Source organism: Anguilla anguilla, chromosome 6, assembly GCF_013347855.1.
Source record: "Anguilla anguilla isolate fAngAng1 chromosome 6, fAngAng1.pri, whole genome shotgun sequence".
Lineage (NCBI taxonomy): Eukaryota > Metazoa > Chordata > Actinopteri > Anguilliformes > Anguillidae > Anguilla > Anguilla anguilla.
Genome location: NC_049206.1, coordinates 61,202,789 through 61,222,669, shown reverse-complemented (window position 1 = coordinate 61,222,669; position 19,881 = coordinate 61,202,789). Strand labels below are relative to the sequence as shown.

Below are 19,881 nucleotides of genomic sequence, written 5' to 3'. Positions count from 1 at the left end.
TTCCATATTTATTATTTTTTGTATTTAAATGAAGGGCAATTTCCTTATTTTCTTTTTTAGTGGGGGCCACTCAGAAAGAGAATTAACAGTGTGCATCTGAGCATTTATTAGCAGAAAAGTGGATGTTCCGTTTGGTTTTATTTTCTATGATAGACGAACACCTCCATTTACGTCTGGCATCATTATAACCATGAATCAAGAATAGTAAATATTTATATATGGGGTCATTCCAATGAAGAGAAAGGGTAATTTGTTGTATATTTTTCCCTATTCTACTACGATTGATTTAATTTGTATCATAAAGTTCCTATATCAGCCAAAATAATGGTAGATTTGTGTTCCATTTATTGTCTTTAGATTTCTTGATTTAAGAGATTTATTTGTAAATTATTACTTTTTAAAAAAATTAATATTCAACTGCATGTTATTGAAATCGGTTTAGGAAATTCCTAGGTACTTTTTGATTTTCGTATGCAGTAAATGGTACCAGCATTTCTAAGATGCCTGTAAACACTTTATTTCTCTCTCTCTTTCTCTCACTTTCTCACTATCTCTCTTTCTATCCATTTCCCTCTTCCTCTTTCCCATTCTCCCCCTCACTCTCATACACTCTCTCCCCCCCTTCACTTTAGTTTTACGTGTTACTGCTCATGATGTCATATAGGAAATGCACATGATGTCATGACTGAAGGAGGTCAGACAGGGGTCAAGTTTAGACGCGTCTGGTGCTGTGGTTTCACACACGCAGACAGTCTTTCTGTTTATGTTACATGAGATGTCTTCTGAGCTCTTTCCTTAGGCCCGTTAGTAGAGCCGGTTTCGCTGGGTTGCCTGGGTTACAGGCTCTGGCTTTGGGACTGATCGCCTGGTTCTGAGAGAACACACGACCCACTGTACTTCTGCCACGGGTCGCACCTGAACCGGTTTTATTTTTAATGAGGTGAGAAACATATTGGCAATAAAGACCTACAACAACAAACAGTGCCTGAGTACAGTGTGTTCAGTGAGAAATGCATTGTGGGGACCTCAGTACAGTGTGCTCAGTGGGAAATGCATTCTGGGAAATGAGCTTTGGTATTGTATTGGTTTTGGTACTGAAGGAGAGTGCTCTTCCCTCAAACTTCTTTCCACTCAAGTGTAGCTGGAAGTAAGAACATGAAACATGAAACACAACAGGGATATTTACAACAGGGATATTTAGCCCGGGTGTACGGAGCGCTCGGGCACAGGAGCCCAGCTTGCTGTGGGTGCTGATACGGGTGGAGCAACGTTAAGCAGGCAGAATGGAGGGTTTATTTTTAGGAAATTGCTGTCGGAGCACGGCCAGTACAGAGTGGAGAGATGCAGCATTCACTAGAGAAGAGCACAACAGACGCCGTTCAGTAGCAGGGCAATGAGGGGACATCCTGTGTGCTCTTTCAACAGGCAGGACTCTGTGCTACACGTATAACGGTCCCTCTGTTCAGCAGGAAGTTCACTGTAGGGCTATGTTTTGCGTCGCTTTTCCGGGGGGGTATGTTTGGTGGGCTTGTCTTGGGGGGGTGGGAACGTTGGCTCTGCTTGTTTGGTGGTGGGGTAATGTCTTGCAGAATGAAAGTGTGTGATTGGCCTCTGTCTTGGGCTCCATACCAGCGACGGTCTGCATCCAGATGTTCGGTTTAGTAAAATGTTCCGCACGCCGTTGCCCTGAGGTTCTCCCAGCGTTTGCACAACGTTGCCCTCAGGTTCTCTGGACGGCGTCGCTGGCCAGGAAAGGCAAGCCGAAGTCGTGCCACGTGTTGGGGGTCTGCTGGACCCGCTGCCATGACAACCCTGCAGAGGGAGAAGAGCGTTTGCGTAGAGGCTGCCATTATCCATGCGAGGGGGCAACAAAGAGAAACCCTTTTAAAAGACAGAAAGGAGAGAAATAAGGTCGGCCATTTTGTGCCCTGGAGCGCTCGTTCCTCACTACGGAATGCCAAATTGAAATAAACTGTCTGACGTCAGGCCGCAGCTGAAAATGGCCGTCCTCTCAAACTGAAAATGGGTTTTCCAATCAAACCCCCGCGGCGAACACAAAGGACTGTGTTCAGCGCCTCCAGATGAAAGGGCTGTGAACACAGCGCTGTGCGTGTCTGCGCGGCCCAGCGGGTCTGCTGCGTACGCCAGAGACGTGCCGGACAAAAGCGGACAATGGGGGCGGTCACAATATTACTACTGCCACGGCAAACACAGGACGGGAAAATATCTGCAGTTACCTGCACTTATTTAACGTGAACACTGATCACAACTTGAATGGAGCTGTTCAAAACAGATTTACCGCACAGAATGGCTCTTGGGGCTTGGGGAATTATGTTCTCTGCCTGTTAGTGCCGGTTTTTAAAAGCAGAACTAATGAAATCTCATTCTTCTGCTCTCCCTTTACCGTAGCTGCCCGCTGTTCTGGTGTGTCTTCTCCCTTAGATCTCGTTTTTTTATATATTCATGTGTGTGTTCGGTCAACAGAACATCTCGGAAGAAATGGCTTTTAAAATGTGTTTCTGACCTGGGTCAAATGCATTTGAAAATAATCTTTTAGAAACCTGTAAGATTGCTGCAATTAGCAGGCAATTTTGGAATTAAATTTATTATCATAGTTTGCACAAATATTCAGACATTTTCCCAAAAGGTTTACTTGTAAAATTCTGAGATGATCTGCAGGGGAGAGTGTTCTCTGATTTCACTGCAAAGCTTTTTAAATGCGGTGTCTGAATGTATTCTGACTGTGCTGCGTTTTGAGCTGCAGTGCGGGGGGGGGGGCACAACTACCTTCCTCCAGCGTGGATCTGCCCAGGAGGCATGGCTTCAGGCCCAAGGGGGCGTGGTCATACAGGCTGAGTTGTAGGCAGGCCCCCTGTAGGCCGGCTGTGGGTACTGCGCTGAACACCAGGCTGTGGTCCCAGGGGGACCCCAAACTCCGACTCTGAACCCCGGACTCCTGGGCCAGCTGTACCCCTCCAGGGAGGGCCAGGACCCTGCACACACGCCGCACACATAGACGCCCACATTTAAACATATATGTACATGCAAACATTAAACATTCTGCAGGATGTTTGCAAATGTAGTCTGGGCTCTTGGAACTCTCAGATTAAATTTTTATTTTTCATCTTGGTTTTATTTATGATGATGTGCTGCCTCCCCAACACACACTTTTGCTTGTACACACACACGCACGCGCACACACGCACACAAACACCCAGCCCATCACATGACCTTACCCTTTCCTAACCCCACCCCACCCCACCCCACACCCCACGCTACCCCACCCCACCCCACGCCACGCCCGTACTCCGCGGGTGCCCCTGCTCACCGTCTGTGCTGGGGGGCACAGCGGGAGCCATCGGGCGGAGTCTTCCTCAAAGTCCCAGCCCCCCAGGGGCACGAGCGCCTCCCCCAGGAACACCTTCCTCTTCAGGGTCCCCGAGTGCCACACCGATGCCTGCAGGGTCCGGCTGGCCAGCAGGGGGCGCTCCATCTTGAACTGCTCCGGGTGAAACAGGATATAGTAATAAAAAATAAATGGGTGCAAGTCATTGGAGGAAAATGACAGCCAATCAGCATGCTCCTTCTTATCAGAAACAGAATGAAACAAATTCTAAAAAAAATTAAAAAATAATGTTAGCTATGGTCCACTGGTTATATTGCAAACAACCATCTTCCCTTTACTGAGAAGTACTTTGAGCTGTTCAAGGCCCAAAACAACTGCAATACATTAAAATAATTATTAAAACATTAAAATAATTATTAGATCAATTAATATAATTAGCATTCATGGAATTGCAGGCAATCTGGGAGAAACAGGTAAAAAATGATAAAGAGGAAATAATAATCTGCATACGCACAGGTGTGGAAAAGACCTGTGGATCCAAACTGAGCTGTTTATGAACAGAGGGATGATTATAATGGCAGGCCCACAGAGAGGGGAGGTTTTCTCACCTCTAAAGTTTCCTTAAAAACAGGATCTGTGGTGTTCCTCTTCACCGCAGTCTTCTGTTTGCCTCCGTCCGGCAGCAGGTGGAGCTTCACACACCTGAACATGACAAGGGGAGGGGCACGGAACGTTCTGAGACTCTGAACCAATCAAAAGGCATTCCTCTCCATAGATCAGCAAGTCCTCTTCCAATGGCTTGCGAGTGCTCCGCCTACTTTGACCATTTCAGAATAGACCTATCTACAGAATCAGATTTATTTGAAATCTAAATAATTCATTAAATCATCATTATGGGCATTTATCAACTCATTGATTTCAGTTTGTACCAACGCTAGCTCACAGGCATGTTAGTACACTAAACAGTGCTAGTTCACAGGCATGTTAGTACATGAAACAGTGGTAGTTCACAGGCATTTTAGTACATTAAATACAGAGCTAGCTCACGGGTGGCACTTCTTCCTCTTGGCGTCCCCGTAGGGTAGGTTCCTGCAGGCTCTCACAGAGACCTCCAGACAGGACGTCCTGCCGTTGTACCCCAGCGCGAGCTCGATGTCTCCCGCCCTGCTGCTGTTTGGGTCGTGGCCCCCCAGTCCCGCGCCAATGCTCCCAACGCTGCCCTAGGGCCACACAGGAGAGCTGTTAGCCAAACAGCCCTTCGATTGGCTGAGGAGAGGTTACCAGGCAGAACCAGGCCGCTGGACCCACCCTCTTTTCCAGCTGAAGCTCCGCCCCCTGATACGTGTCATCGTCAGTGCAGGCCTGGCTGGACTCCGCCCCCTCCTGGGCCCTCGCCTGCCGGACGAGCTCCGAGAGGCTGGGTGCTCCGCCCACCTGCAGGGGTCAAACGGCCGTTATGGTCGCCATGGTTACTGTCTGTACTCCTCAGTCCGTCCCCCCCAGCCTGGAGGGAGGAAGCTTTATCTACTTTTACAATAAAATAATAATAATAATAACTTTTTCTCTTCTTATGTATTTTACTGTTGTCCACTGAAACACATTTTTCATCATAAATCTCATAAAATATATTTCTAAATATTTTTTTCACCTTAGTTGTACAATTAACATTATACCACATCCATCTAATTAAAAAATCCCATTTTAAAAGTTTTTGTATTTTTTAAAAGTTTATTTGACATAAGACATATATTTAGCTGTTATTTACTGAAATACTTTTTCCATCATAAATCTCATAAAATATATTTCTATCCATTTTTTCCACCTTGGTTGTACAACTGACATTATATCCTATCCATCTAAATAAAAAATAACATTTAAACTTTATTTGTATTTTTTGGAAATAAGAGTATAGTCTTATATTTTGCTGATTTTCACTGAAATACTTTTTCCATCATAAATTTCATAAAATATATTTCTAGAATTTTTTAACCTTAGTTGCACAATTAACATGATACCGTATCCATCGAATTAAAAAATGACATTTTTAAAGTGTTTGTATTTTTTTTTTTAATTTTCGACATAAGACTATAGTCATATATTTAGCTGATTTTTACTGAAATACTTTTTCCATAATAACTATCATAAAATACATTTCTATACATTTTTTTCACCTTGGTTGTACAATTAACATTATGTCCTATCGATCTAAATAAAAAATGACATTTAAAATTTTTTTGTATCTTTTGGACATAAGATCTTATATATCTTATATATTTAGCTGATTTTCACTGAAATACTTTTTCCATCATAAATATCATAAAATATATTTCAAAAAATGTTTTTCATCTTAGTTGTAAAATGTACATGATGCCCTATCCATCTAAATAAAAAAATCACATTTTTAAAGTTTTCGTATTTTTTGGACTATAGGCTTATATATTTTTTCGTTTTCTACTGAAACACTTTTTCCATCATAAATAATAAAAATAAAATCTATCATAAATCTCATAAAACATATTTCTGTTATTTATTTTCACTTTGGTTGTAAAATTAAAATGATACCGTGTAACTAACTACTAACTTGATATACTGTCTATCTTAATCAAAAATAATTTAAAAAATGTTTTCTAAATCAATATTGTCTTTAGTCATTTATAATGTAGTCATTTGTGTTTCACAGTTTTCCACTGAAATATTTTTCAACATGAATTTATTTAAACACATATCAAATCATATATATCACCATGCATGTTATACAAACATGATTACCTATCCATCCAGATCAGGTGTAATGACATTTTAATGTTTAAAAAAACAAAAAAAACAAAAAAAAATTATATATATATATATATACATATATATATATATAGCATTTTTTCACATTGAGAAGATGGTACAGTTTCCCAGATAGCGTATGTCTTTTAAAAAATTTTATTTATTTATTTACTCCATATTTCTTATGTAGTTGCATTTATGACAAAATCATTTTATTATTTATTTGTATTTTCATCTTTAGATTAAAGCACATATTTCTGGATGCAGTGTATGTTGCTGCAATAGTTTTTCTTGTTACCTGCAACAAAAATAAATAAATAAAAGCCTTGGGTGATGGGAGGTCCTGTGTGCAGTCGCTTTATTTGAGCTCCGACCACGTTTTCCTGGTAGGGTGTCATACCTCAAATGGGCAGTTGATGGCGGTGTCAGACTGGCTCCGCCTCTCCTTCCTGTAGGAGCAGGAGTCTGTGGTGAGCAGGGTCTGCTCTGCGTTGACATCGTTCTGCGACTTGGAGATCTCTGCAGGCACAGGACAGGGTCTGATGCTTTTTAGGAACTATTTCCAAATTCTTTCATTTTTATTTGGTCAGAATAACAAGACCTGGTACAAATACTTTATGTGAAACATGTGCCTGAAATACATTAGCCCCTAGTAATTCTTCCTAGACATTATATGTACTTCACACAAGTATAAAAAATGTGAACAGAAGCTCTTATTTGGGGGAGTTGGGGGGACGGGGGACGGAGAAAACATTCCTTCTACACACGAGCTACAGTTTAGCCCAGAGGACGACGCAGCGGCCCGGTGTGAAATAATAATGACGTGCAAAACAGGAGCGTTTTCTTTTAGGATGTATATTTAATGAGCTTGCATTGTGCATTCTGCAGAAAATTCGGCAAGACTGAGCCACTTCTGCGGCTTGACTGCTCTCTCTCTAGTGTGCTCCTTCACCTCGCTGCACCCTTATTAAACATGCAGAGCTCAGCCCCGGTCACATGACCTGGACAAGCTCACTCACTCACTCTTCATATGAGACGTCAGAGACACAAACAGGTTCTCCATGGATTTGGTGAAAGGTCTGGATGTTTGCAGCCCCTAAAAGATAAAGTACACATGCACACACACACACAGACACACACACACCCACGCACACACATGCATGCACACACACATCCACGCATGGACACATAAACACACACATACACATCAAATTAAAATACTATTTGATCTTACTTTCAGTAGATCAACAGTTATTTTGAGCTGGAGATAAAGATAGTAAAGATTGCCTCTCAGAAAAGATCCTTCACTCACCCCTGAGCGGTTGAAGGATGGAGTCTGAGTGAAAGGGGGAGGGGTCGGAGGTACGATGGCAATATTACTGCAACACACACCCACACACACACACACACCCAGACACACCCACACACACACACACACACACACACACACATACACAAATACACACACACACACACACAAATACACACACACACACACACACACACACACCCAGACACACCCACACACACACACACACACACATACACACACACAAATACACACACACACGCACAAATACACACACACACACACACACACACACACAAATACACACACACATACACACACACACACACACACACACATACATACACACACACACGCACGCACACGCACGCACGCACACACATACAAGTACGCACACATACACACGCATTATGAATAAAACCAATATATAACTTTTTCAACCCCAAAATGTTTCTTAGTTTTATTTCAAAGCACAAATATAGATCAGATATTAAGATGAGCTAGTCTAGGTGATCATCTACATCAGTTGCTTGGGTAAATGGATATATTTTGTAAGGGTGTTCTAATAATACAAAAAAAGCACCATGGCTAAAGACTTTAACCAGGCTTCACAGATGAACATTGCTGGGGGCCTCTTCAGTCAGTGAAACATCACCAGCTTTCTTACCTGAGGCTTCGGTAGGACTTCAGTATTCTCTCTCCAGTGGTCTCATGTCTGTCTGTTCAAAGAATAAAGTCGCTTGATAAGCACAGAGACTGAAAAATGTGAAAAAGACGTGAATTCATGCAGGTTTGTCACCCACTGTAAGCCTAAACAGGCTGACATAAAATGATTACTCTCTGCTTAATATAGGATCAGCAAGCCCACGTACTTTGAGGTCATCGTGTAGCTAAGATAGGATTCTTTAATGTTAAGTTTCAGAACATTTGTTCAAAGCAGACACCAAAACCTCTATAGTAAGCAATTTTGATTCTTGCTTTAGATCATCCACATCATTAAAAACTATAGGCCTCTCTGCACTGTGACCCCATCCCTATCTGTACCCCTCTCTGCACTGTGATCCCATCTCTATATGTGACCCTCTCTGTACTGTGATCCCATCTCTATCTGTACCCCTCTCTGCACTGTGATCCCATCTCTATCTGTGACCCTCTCTGTACTGTGATCCCATCTCTATCTGTACCCCTCTCTGCACTGTGATCCCATCTCTATATGTGACCCTCTCTGTGCTGTGATCCCATCTCTCTCTGTAACCCTCTCTGCACTGTGATCCCATCCCTATCTGTACCCCTCTCTGCACTGTGATCCCATCCCTATCTGTACCCCTCTCTGTACTGTGATCCCATCTCTATCTGTAACCCTCTCTGCACTGTGATCCCATCCCTATCTGTACCCCTCTCTGCACTGTGATCCCATCTCTATCTGTACCCCTCTCTGCACTGTGATCCCATCTCTATCTGTAACCCTCTCTGTGCTGTGATCCCATCTCTATCTGTAACCCTCTCTGTACTGTGATCCCATCTCTATCTGTAACCCTCTCTGCACTGTGATCCCATCTCTATCTGTAACCCTCTCTGTACTGTGATCTCATCTCTGTCTGTACCCCTCTCTGTACTGTGATCCCATCTCTATCTGTAACCCTCTCTGCACTGTGATCCCATCCCTATCTGTACCCCTCTCTGTACTGTGATCCCATCTCTATCTGTAACCCTCTCTGCACTGTGATCCCATCCCTATCTGTACCCCTCTCTGCACTGTGATCCCATCTCTATCTGTACCCCACTCCGTACTGTGCCAACATACATACATTATCAAGATCAACTCAGACATTCAGCTTCCTTAGTGGACTTGACAACAAAAACGATCAGATCATCAGCAGCAGAAACAGAACAAACCTGAAACACCTGGGTACTTCTTCGCTCTCTCTTCCAGAAACCATTCGCCAGATTTAATCTTCACATCCCTGAGGGACAGGGAGGGCTTCATGGTCATGACATTACCTTACCTTACATTAAATTACACTACCTTACCATATATTACATTAAATTACACTACCTTACCGTATATTACATTAAATTACACTACCTTACCGTATATTACATTACAGTACACTACCTTACCTAATATTACATTAAATTTCACTAAATCACATTATATTCATTTGGCAGGCGCTCTTATTGAGACAGTACTGGAGAACGTCAGTGTTTCTCTCAGGAACACAAAAATATTACATCACCAACAAGTCACAGAGGCCCACGAACAATCATAATAATAACCCCCCCTGACCCCCCCACCCCTCGCCATAGACTGGAGCAGAAGGAACGCAGCAGGAGTTGGCCATCTTGTTGCGGTAGAGGGTCTTTGCTAGCAGCTGACCGGTAGGCGTGGCAGACGGTGCACTTCCAGTCGCGCGCGGTGATGGCGACGCGGCAGCGGCTGCAGATGCGGTGGCTGCAGCCGCGGCAGGTGGCGCCGCAGTTCCACAGCTTTCCCAGCGGCCTCTGGCACCGCGCGCACGTCCGCTCGCTGTACTGCCGCGCAAAACTCTTAGCGCCCTTCCGCCGGATCTCCTGCAGCTCCGACTTCATCTTCCTGCATCACAAACACACAGAAGATCACCACTGGAGGTACACCTGGGAGCTGTAGTTTTTATTATTCATTTTTCAGCTTTCACAATAATGTGCTGCTTTCCTCCCCCAGTCCCCATATCATCCCCAATTTTCCACTACAACTACAGGCCCCGCCCCTTTCTGCAGTATCCTCAAACAACAAACCAGTAGCATCCTCAAGCAACAAACCATTAACTTCTTGAAACTACAAATCATTAACTTCCTGAAACTACAAACCATTAACTTCCTGAATCTACGAACCAGAAATATCCTCAAACAACAAACCAGTAACTTTCTGAAGCAACAAACAAGTAACATCCTCAAGCAACAAACCATTCACTTCCTAAAACTACAAACAATTAACTTCCTGAAACTACAAACCATTCACTTCCTGAATCTACAAACCAGCAATATCCAGGAACTCAGACTGCCAGGTATGTGGTTAGAGCACTGTATGTGTGAGTGTGTGTGTGTGTGTGTCACTGACACCAATAAACTGTTTATTTTGGTACAACAGGGACAATGCCTAACAACCAAATAAGCCAAAAACAACAAAATAATGAGCCAAAATAACTCTTAAGCCTGAACACTGCTGACAATGATTAATATAACCATAGATATGACAATGCTGGTAATGATTAATATAACCATAGATATGACAATGCCGGCAGCGATTAATACAACCATAGATATGACGATGCTGGCAGCGATTAATATAACCATAGATATGACGATGCTGGCAGCGATTAATACAACCATAGATATGACGATGCTGGCAGCAATTAATATAACCATAGATATGACAATGCTGGCAGCGATTAATACAACCATAGATATGACGATGCTGGCAGCGATTAATATAACCATAGATATGACGATGCTGGCAGCGATTAATAATAGATATGACGATGCTGGCAGCGATTAATATAACCATAGATATGACAATGCTGGCAGCGATTAATATAACCATAGATATGACGATGCTGACTGCTCCATAACTGCTTAGTGTTGCCGTGGTGATGATTTCACATTATGAAAAATGATATAATATTACAACTCTAATCTCTCGTTAAACTGACAGCAGCATGCATCTGATCAAAATTCTCCCCTTAAAAAAAACAACACATAAAATCTCCAAATTAACAACCCTGCAAAAGTGGTCCTGAGATCATAACTACAAAGGCGTGCTCATAAACCTAAAGTATAATAAAGTTATAATAAAGGGAAGACCATCTAACTGAATGAACCTCACATCTGAAAGTTTATGTTTATGCACTTTGTAAATAATCTCATCAGCACCACAATCTTCAGGCATTTTAGGATTAGTTAGTTTGCCCAAGTGGCTCTTTTTGTTACAGGAAATATGAAGACCCTTACCCCTCTCCCTTTCCCCTCTCCCTTTCCCCTTACCTGATCCTTTCTTCCTCTAAAGAGCGCAGGACTTTGTCCCTCTGAAGAACCTCCAGAACTTTGTCTCTCTCCAGAGCCTCCAGAACACTGAGGTCCATGGTGCTGGTCCGGGTTGGAGAGAGTCTGTGTGCGGGTGAGAGAGAGTCTGTGTGCGGGTTAGAGAGAGTCTGTGTGTGCGGGTTAGAGAGAGTCTGTGTGCGGGTTAGAGAGAGTCTGTGTGCGGGTTAGAGAGAGTCTGTGAACGGACGCTGTCAGTGGCCTGTGAACCGGGGTACGGTCATTTTGATCGCGCTAGGAAGTGAAGTTCCTGCATCCTCCCAAAGGCTGTTACCTCTTGCTTCACTACGCAGCTCTAGAACCAGAAGACTGCGTGTGCTGGGGGGCGGGGGGGGGAGGGGCACGGGGGGAGGGGGAGGCGGTCCAGGGGTGGTGGAGCGTAGAGCGGTGGATTTTTTTCACGGTGGGTTGAGCTTGAGAGCTGCACGCTGGTTTGGCCACAAACAGGGAAACTCGACAACAGTGTTTCCACTTAGAGAGAGAGAGAGAGAGAGGGAGGGAGAGAGAGGGAGGGAGAGAGGGTGAGAGAGAGAGAGAAAGAGAGAGAGAGAGGGAGAGAAAGAGAGGGAGAGGTATGTGGCCTCCTGTCACAAAAATGAGGGACAATCAGTGAGGCACCATCTCTGTACTGTTAGTAGTCTTTGTTCGTATTACTGTCCTTATTGGTCTTTTCATTCAAATTGTAGGTTTTCCGTAGGTATGGCTTTGGTTATTTATTAATTAATTTATATTATTATTTTTTACGTAACATAATGATTAGAACATGCCATTCAGCCCAACAATGCTCGCCATTTTCCTGACAAAATTGTACCTAGTACTCTGATGACCTACAGACTAAATCTGATCACCTGGTCTTGAAAATCTCCAGAGTTTCTGCCTCTACTACATGATCTGGCAGGCTATTCCACACACTGATTACTCTCTGCAAATGTCTGTATAGAATTTATCTTTTGCTAATTTCCATTTATGTCCCCTCGTTCTACTCAATCTGAAGAATCTCTAGTAGTTCACATTGTTGATCTCTTTGTTGAACACTTTGTTGATCCCCTTTCATACCAGGAATCAATCTAGTTGCCCTTCCATGAACCTTTTCCAGTGCCTCTATATCTTTCTTGTAGTACGATCTCCATACTACAAGTACTTTCATTTATATATTTTATTCCACTCTTAATTATGTCTTATGTGTCACTGTAAATTTTTTCATTGTGAATTGCTTTGGCAATACTGTTAACGTACAGCCATGCCAATAAAGTATTATAGAATTGAAAATTGAGGGAAAAGAGAGAGTTTGTGAGAGAGATAGGATAGGGCATCAGGGCCCATTTTGGCACATTACCCTGCCCTGCCTGCCTGACCCCCCCCCCACCTGTTCTGCCCGGCCTCGGAATCGCACTCTTTTCTCAGCCCCCCGCCAACCGCCCCCCCCCCCCCCAACCGGCAGCAACCCCCGCCCTCCACAGGCCACGCTCCAACATCCCCAGCGGCATGCCCTGCACAACCAATCACCTTCCTTTCAGCTCTCCCCTTCTTTCAGTGGCTCTTCATCTCTCGCTGTAATTTCTGTGGGTGATGTCACAGAAAATAAAGCAAATGGCGTAGGAAGCGGGCCGAGAGCGAAGGCTTATCTGCGGGCAGGCTGTGCCACCCGCTGCTGGGCGAGCTGATAAAGCCCCCCCCTTCCCCCCCCCCCGCAACGCCAGCAGATAAAGCCCCCCCCCCACGCGAGCAGATAAAGGCCCCCCCGCTGCCATTGTCCGGGCCGAGCCGTGGTTCCGCAGCCGCATAATCAATCACAGCCGGGGCTAATGCAGTTAGCCTCACAGGCAGAGCGCCGCTCCCGCTCTCTTAAAGACGCTCCCGCAGACACAGCGCCGCTCCCGCTCTCTTAAAGAGGCTCCTCACAGACACAGCGCCGCTCCCGCTCTCTTAGCCGCTCCCGCTCTCTTAAAGAGGCTCCCGCAGACACAGCGCCGCTCCCACTCTCTTAGCCGCTCCTGCAGACACAGCGCCGCTCCCGCTCTCTTAAAGAGGCTCCTCACAGACACAGCGCCGCTCCCGCTCTCTTAAAGAGGCTCCTCACAGACACAGCGCCGCTCCCGCTCTCTTAAAGAGGCTCCTCACAGACACAGCGCCGCTCCCGCTCTCTTAAAGAGGCTCCTCACAGACACAGCGCCGCTCCCGCTCTCTTAAAGAGGCTCCCGCAGACACAGCGCCGCTCTCGCTCTCTTAAAGAGGCTCCCGCAGGCAGAGCGCCGCTCCCGCTCTCTTAAAGAGGCTCCCGCAGACACAGCGCCGCTCTCGCTCTCTTAAAGAGGCTCCTCACAGACACAGCGCCGCTCCCGCTCTCTTAGCCGCTCCCGCTCTCTTAAAGACGCTCCCGCAGACACAGCGCCGCTCCCACTCTCTTAGCCGCTCCTGCAGACACAGCGCCGCTCCCGCTCTCTTAAAGAGGCTCCTCACAGACACAGCGCCGCTCTCGCTCTCTTAAAGAGGCTCCCGCAGGCAGAGCGCCGCTCCCGCTCTCTTAGCCGCTCCCGCAGACACAGCGCCGCTCCCGCTCTCTTAAAGAGGCTCCCGCAGGCAGAGCGCCGCTCCCGCTCTCTTAGCCGCTCCCGCAGACACAGCGCCGCTCTCGCTCTCTTAAAGAGGCTCCCGCAGACGTACCTCCTGCCCTATCTGACCCAGCCCGAGTGGAGGATTCTGGATCATCCTCCATCAGTCACTCTCTCCTTCACTGGATCACAGGGGGCTTCGGTTAAAAAAACATCAGCACCCCCTGATGGGCTACTCGGATCATGAAACCGAAACACTTCAGTCAGGTATCTGAACCTGGAGGAGGACCCCCCCCCCTGGGGCTCCCGGGGGCTGTTATCTCCAGAGGCCAGAGCTGACCCAGTCTAAATGTCTAATAAAATATTCCAAGAATTTTTCAAATAATGCATGACAGATTCAAACAGGTCAGCACTGCCACAGAAAATGGCAGGAAAAATGCAGGAAACACACAGAGATAAAGATGTCGCCGTGGGATACCGTGTTTGGAACATCACGGGTAAGACTGATGCACACACTGCCTGCCATCTCCACTTGTATGCTGAAATTAAATTTTGTCATATTTTTATAGGTATTATACTGTGTTGGAAGGCTTTTGTGAGGAGTTGCATGTTGCATTATTTGTCTCTAGAGGAGACGTATGTGCGCTCGCAACATAAAACACCGCGACAGCAGGTCACAGTGGCTTGGCCACAGCCAAAATAGTTTCGGTCTGTCTTTCCGTCCTCCACCCCCTGAGTCAAACACCTCACCTTTGAGCGAGCAGTTCAGGAGAGCGTCTCAGAGACACTGCAGGGCTGATGTGCTTTCGACAGCACGCTGCTTCCGCAGATGTTTCCGGAAGGTTTGCTGCAGCCTATCCGCACCTCCCCCCAGCCCAGAGATCAAGGCAACGGCCTTTTGCGTAAACACAACCGCACCTTCGCCCTCTTCCTGTTCTTAGATAAAAATCTAATCCAACATCACACGATTCAAGAAGTGCAACAGAAACACAAACACACAAACACACAAACCGGTTCAGGTCTCAGCTGAGATAAGCATGGCTCTGAAGTCAGGTGCAGCCTTCGCAGACAAGGAGCAAAAAGCGGGAGTCTAGACATCTAGCCAGGTGAACCCCAATATAGCACAGGTTTTACCAGTAGCCTGGCTCCATCCCCCCAAATGTAGCTGGCTTTTCACCAGAAAATATTCCCTGGGTTAGCCCTGGCTGGGTCTGGTACAAAACATCAAATGAAAAATGGCCCATGGTCCTAGACTAATAATTAAAATAGAGACCTACGGGTTTACCCAGCATTTATAAACAGAGTGGAAATTATCTGAAGGCCTGTGTTAGAGAGGCTGGGCTTTCTGGAGAAGTACGATAAGCCAAACAAAAGAGATGTAAGCCTTGCTCACTTGCAACACTCCAGGTTCAGCATTCAGCCTTCTGACCTGCTCACCCCCCCCCCCCCCCCCTTACCTACCCCTCCCCCTCTGCCCTACGCCTTCAGTAGAAATGCTTTTGAGGCAGAAATGCACGTTGCTGTTTCCTTCCTGCTGTGCTGTTCACTGAAGACAAGGAGAGAGAGAGAAGAGAGAGAGAGAGAGACCACAAGAGACAGTGAGAGAGAGAGAGAGAGAGAGAGTGAGAGACAGCGAGAGAGAGTGAGAGACAGTGAGAGAGGGAGGGAGAGAGAAGGCAGATAAGTCAGGCTACATTTCACAAGTATATTTTACAAGTGGTGGGTCACAGTAAAAATATATTTTCTCTTAAAAATGTAAAAACATTGCTGTCTAAAGACTGCACAGCCCACATAAAAACTTCAGGGAGTTCTGAACTGGTTGAGCAGATCCATCTTGTCCTTAAACTCTGGACTCAAGATACCATGTTTTGGATCTGTGAGTGGGCATTCTAAATATCAATACACGTTCACACTGACCACAATTTCCACTGAAGCTAATCCAGGGTCCAAGGCTGATGACCTTCCGTTCTGAATGAGTCATATTCAGAATGAGTCATATACACGATTCCTGAGTATTTCCACAGACGAATCAGCTCACTTTAGTGTCTGTCTGAAGCTGGCCCCTACATCACACAGTTAGAGCATAATCACTGGCATACTGTAGAGACTGCTTGCAAATGCACTGTCCTCCTGATAAACAGTATCAGACATTATAACATGACAAACAATATCAGACATTATAACATGATAAACAATATCAGACATTATAACATGAAATCAGTGTCAGACATCACATGAAACTACTGAGTGACAGAATGGGAGAGGCTGAGGCAACATTGCCCCCTAATGGTGTCTAATGAGGTGTACACTTTCACACTGCATTCCCTACACTACTCGCTAATACACTGATAGAGAGCAATAGCATGATCCACTATCAGAATAGCTTGATACACTATCACAATAGCATGATACACTATCACAATAGCTTGATACACTATCACAATATTATGATTCATTACCATAATAGCCTGATACACTATAAGGATAGCATAATAATAGTAACTACTACTGATTAGTACAACTTCTCATATTAATGAATGATATTTTAGAATGATATTGAAAAAACGATACAATGATTTATTTAAATCAATTTAATAGTCCATTGGAAGACAATATCAAAATGACAGTTCAAAATGGAAAATAATTCTGAAAATATCAACTGTGCAAAGATAATATCAATATACACAAAACAATAATAAAAACCAAAAAAACATTTTTGCGGTATTGTGAGTATGTTTGTCCGTATTGTATGTGGAGTTCTGTGGGGTTTTTAATGCTGAGACGGACAGTAATTGAGGAGTAAAATGTGTCATTTTCAAAATGTCCACATTTTCCTGGAAAATGATCCCAGCCGTTAAAAAATGAATTTGGGCGGGAAACCGGGAATGCAGTTGTCATGGCAACAGGAGTTTCCAGCGCTCTTTCTGAGGAAGAGGAGCACGGAGTTCTTCATCCTGGCTGCTCAGCGGGGTCTGCGTGAACATCCAGAATGCAAAGCCTGAGTCTCAACACCCCACCCGGAGAAAGAGGCATCTCCTTCTCTCCTTTCTTTCTGTTCCTCTTTACTCATCATTCCCTCTCTCTCCCTCTCTCTCCCTCTCTCTCCAGCGGTTCCTGCGGTGAGCAGGCCCTTCAGAACGAGTGCAGGAAGGTCTTCAGCTGCAGGGTGTCTGTGATTGACAGCTGGTCATGGTAGAAGCTCAGCCCCGTGAGAAGCTCGATGTCTCGAACCCGAGCCACATGGAACTGCATCCACTCCTCCACCCACTGCACATCTGCCCCGCCCTGCAACGAGACGAACGCTGAGGAACACACACACACACACACACACCCACTGCACATCTGCCCCGCCCTGCAACGAGACCGAACGCTGAGGAACACACACACAGGCACAGAGCAGCACACACACACACACACACACACACACACAGGCACAGAGCAACATGCACACACACACACACACTCACACACATGCTCATACACAGACACGCACCACTGCGCTCCATGGGCTGAGTGTGTGTTTATATGAGATCTTGCTGCCAAGTTTGAAAGAGAGAGACCAGCTGTATCAAAAAATCTGGGGTCCCCTTTAGTGCAAATATTTAGGTATGAGGACCAATGAAAATTAATGTGCCTTCAAATTTTCACATTGCATTGAATCACATCATACATTTTTTGCACCAAACTGAATTTACAGTCTGAAAGCAAATCTGTGCAGAAGTGATGCTTGATTGTGCTGTTAGCTGTGATATTCCTCTCTGGGTTAGGGTTTGGGTTAGGGTTAGGGTTATGTTATGAAGTGATGCTTGATTGTGCTGTTAGCTGTGATATTCCTCTCTGGGTTAATCAGACTGCTTTACGCTCAGTGTGCTACGCTGTGCCTGATACTGCTGCATTCTGGGAAAACTAAAACTCAGGCCAGAAACTCCTGCTCTGAGCAGCTATACAACCACAGAGTCCTGACCTGGGAGCAGTGTAGCCTGCTACCTGATGATCCTGACCTGGGAGCAGTGTACCCCTGCTAGCTGATGATCCTGACCTGGGGGCAGCATAGCCTGCTAGCTGATGATCCTGACCTGGGAGCAGTGTAGCCTGCTAGCTGATGATCCTGACCTGGGAGCAGTGTAGCCTGCTAGCTGATGATCCTGACCTGGGGGCAGTGTAGCCTGCTAGCTGATGATCCTGACCTGGGGGCAGTGTAGCCTGCTAGCTGATGATCCTGACCTGGGGGCAGTGTAGCCTGCTAGCTGATGATCCTGACCTGGGGGCAGTGTAGCCTGCTAGCTGCTCATGCACTGGGTCACCAGATCCTAGATCAGCTCCTCTTTCTCTTAGACTCTTTATAAAATGGGCCCTGAAGATTGAGATCCTGTGTCCTTTGTTCTCAGAGTGGGGGGGGGGTGACTGGCAGGTGGGGGTGGGGGGGGCGGGGGGGGCTTACTGCGCAGGCCTCTGTGTTGTCCGGCCGGTGGGGCAGGATGAAGGACAGGGCCTCCAGGGGCCCCTGGCACTGCTGAGGGGGGGTGGACGAGTTTCGGCAGCTGGTCAGGACCAGGAAGTAGTGTGTGGGGACGGCAGCCTCGTTCCTTCAGAGAAAAAAGGATATGCTTACTGTCATGGCAACCACATCACCAGTACAGGCTTACTGTCATGGCAACCACATCACCAGTACAGGCTTACTGTCATGGCAACCACATCACCAGTACAGGCTTACTGTCATGGCAACCACATCACCAGTACAGGCTTACTGTCATGGCAACCACATCACCAGTACAGGCTTACTGTCATGGCAACCACATCACCAGTACAGGCTTACTGTCATGGCAACCACATCACCAGTACAGGCTTATTGTCATGGCAACCACATCACCAGTACAGGCTTACTGTCATGGCAACCACATCACCAGGACAGGCTTACTGTCATGGCAACCACATCACCAGTACAGGCTTACTGTCATGGCAACCACATCACCAGTACAGGCTTACTGTCATGGCAACCACATCACCAGTACAGGCTAACTGTCATGGCAACCACATCACCAGTACAGGCTTACTGTCATGGCAACCACATCACCAGTACAGACTTTCTGTTATGGCAACCACATTATAACATGCTTGCTGTCACGGCAACCCCAAATCATCACACGCTGTGTATGTGTATGTGTGTGTGCATGCGCGCATGTGTGTGAAGGTGTGCGCGCGCATGTGTGAGAAAGTGTGTGCACGGTTGGGTTTAACAGTAAAACTCACGGCCTGGGCGTTCTTGGGGTGTCGTAGTTTCCGTCAAAGTCCTGATCAAATATGGGCCCACTCATCACATTCACCCCGTTCCGCTCTCTCAGGTACTTCTGCAGAACCACATCGTGGATGTGAGCCCAGACATCTGTGAAATGAGAGAGTCACTTCAGAATAAAAGAACTGAAACAAACATTTGAGAAGGGCCCATTTTGGTTGTCTTGGCAAACATCAAGTCAGCAGCACTTCGATGGAGAAGTTCAGTGCCATGGTCACTTGGCTGTACATGGTCATTAGACATGGAATCAGCTCTGGTTTTTAACTAAATGCTTTAGTTTTAATTTCTCACTGCGCTTGAGAATCCCAGTGACCTTCAGCTGAACATCCTGTGTATCCCAGACTCTGTGAATCTTGCTGTTTCAGTAATATGTCCACTAGGGGGAGCTGTCGGACAGATTAATCATGAGGTAGCGAACAGAATATGGAGTACATGTTACTGAATGAGACTCAACACTAAGAACCGAATTTCAGATCAACAGCGGGCAATCTCCCTGCATGCAAAGCTCCCTAACGAAGAGGAAATTTCA

At 45.7% G+C, this 19,881-nt stretch overlaps 2 protein-coding genes across 2 annotated transcripts in view; both read right to left on the bottom strand.

The window, feature by feature from the left end:
* Positions 1 to 402: 402 nt before the first annotated feature.
* sytl3 (synaptotagmin-like 3) lies at positions 403 to 11,806 on the bottom strand. Its single transcript, XM_035423439.1, has 13 exons — positions 11,451 to 11,806; positions 9,808 to 10,023; positions 9,327 to 9,394; positions 8,098 to 8,149; positions 7,434 to 7,500; positions 7,145 to 7,217; positions 6,522 to 6,640; positions 4,655 to 4,780; positions 4,394 to 4,566; positions 3,955 to 4,048; positions 3,329 to 3,499; positions 2,788 to 2,993; positions 403 to 1,812 (listed from the first exon to the last, which is right to left on the bottom strand). Exons 1-12 carry the CDS (start codon positions 11,546 to 11,548, stop codon positions 2,844 to 2,846), a joined length of 1,407 nt encoding a protein of 468 aa, XP_035279330.1. The 5' UTR covers positions 11,549 to 11,806; the 3' UTR covers positions 403 to 1,812; positions 2,788 to 2,843.
* Positions 11,807 to 15,776: 3,970 nt separating this feature from the next.
* enpp1 (ectonucleotide pyrophosphatase/phosphodiesterase 1) overlaps positions 15,777 to 19,881 on the bottom strand; it is a 38,550-nt gene continuing 34,445 nt past the window's right edge. Inside the window, exons 23-25 of the mRNA XM_035424021.1 lie at positions 19,310 to 19,442; positions 18,501 to 18,645; positions 15,777 to 17,344 (exon numbers count right to left, since the gene is read on the bottom strand). Of these exons, the coding sequence (XP_035279912.1) occupies positions 17,192 to 17,344; positions 18,501 to 18,645; positions 19,310 to 19,442 (431 nt within the window). The 3' untranslated portion in view covers positions 15,777 to 17,191. The remainder of the gene's footprint in view (positions 17,345 to 18,500; positions 18,646 to 19,309; positions 19,443 to 19,881) is intronic.

What these genes read in the sequence shown, in the direction of transcription:
- sytl3 (XM_035423439.1), bottom strand. Translation starts at nt 11,548, where the DNA reads ATGGACCTCAGTGTTCTGGAGGCTCTGGAGAGAGACAAAGTTCTGGAG. An exon ending in GAAGTACCCAGGTGTTTCAG is followed by an intron (nt 8,150 to 9,326) that starts GTTTGTTCTGTT and finishes TTCTTTGAACAG; the next exon opens with ACAGACATGAGACCACTGGA. An exon ending in TTTTTAAGGAAACTTTAGAG is followed by an intron (nt 3,500 to 3,954) that starts GTGAGAAAACCT and finishes CACCCGGAGCAG; the next exon opens with TTCAAGATGGAGCGCCCCCT.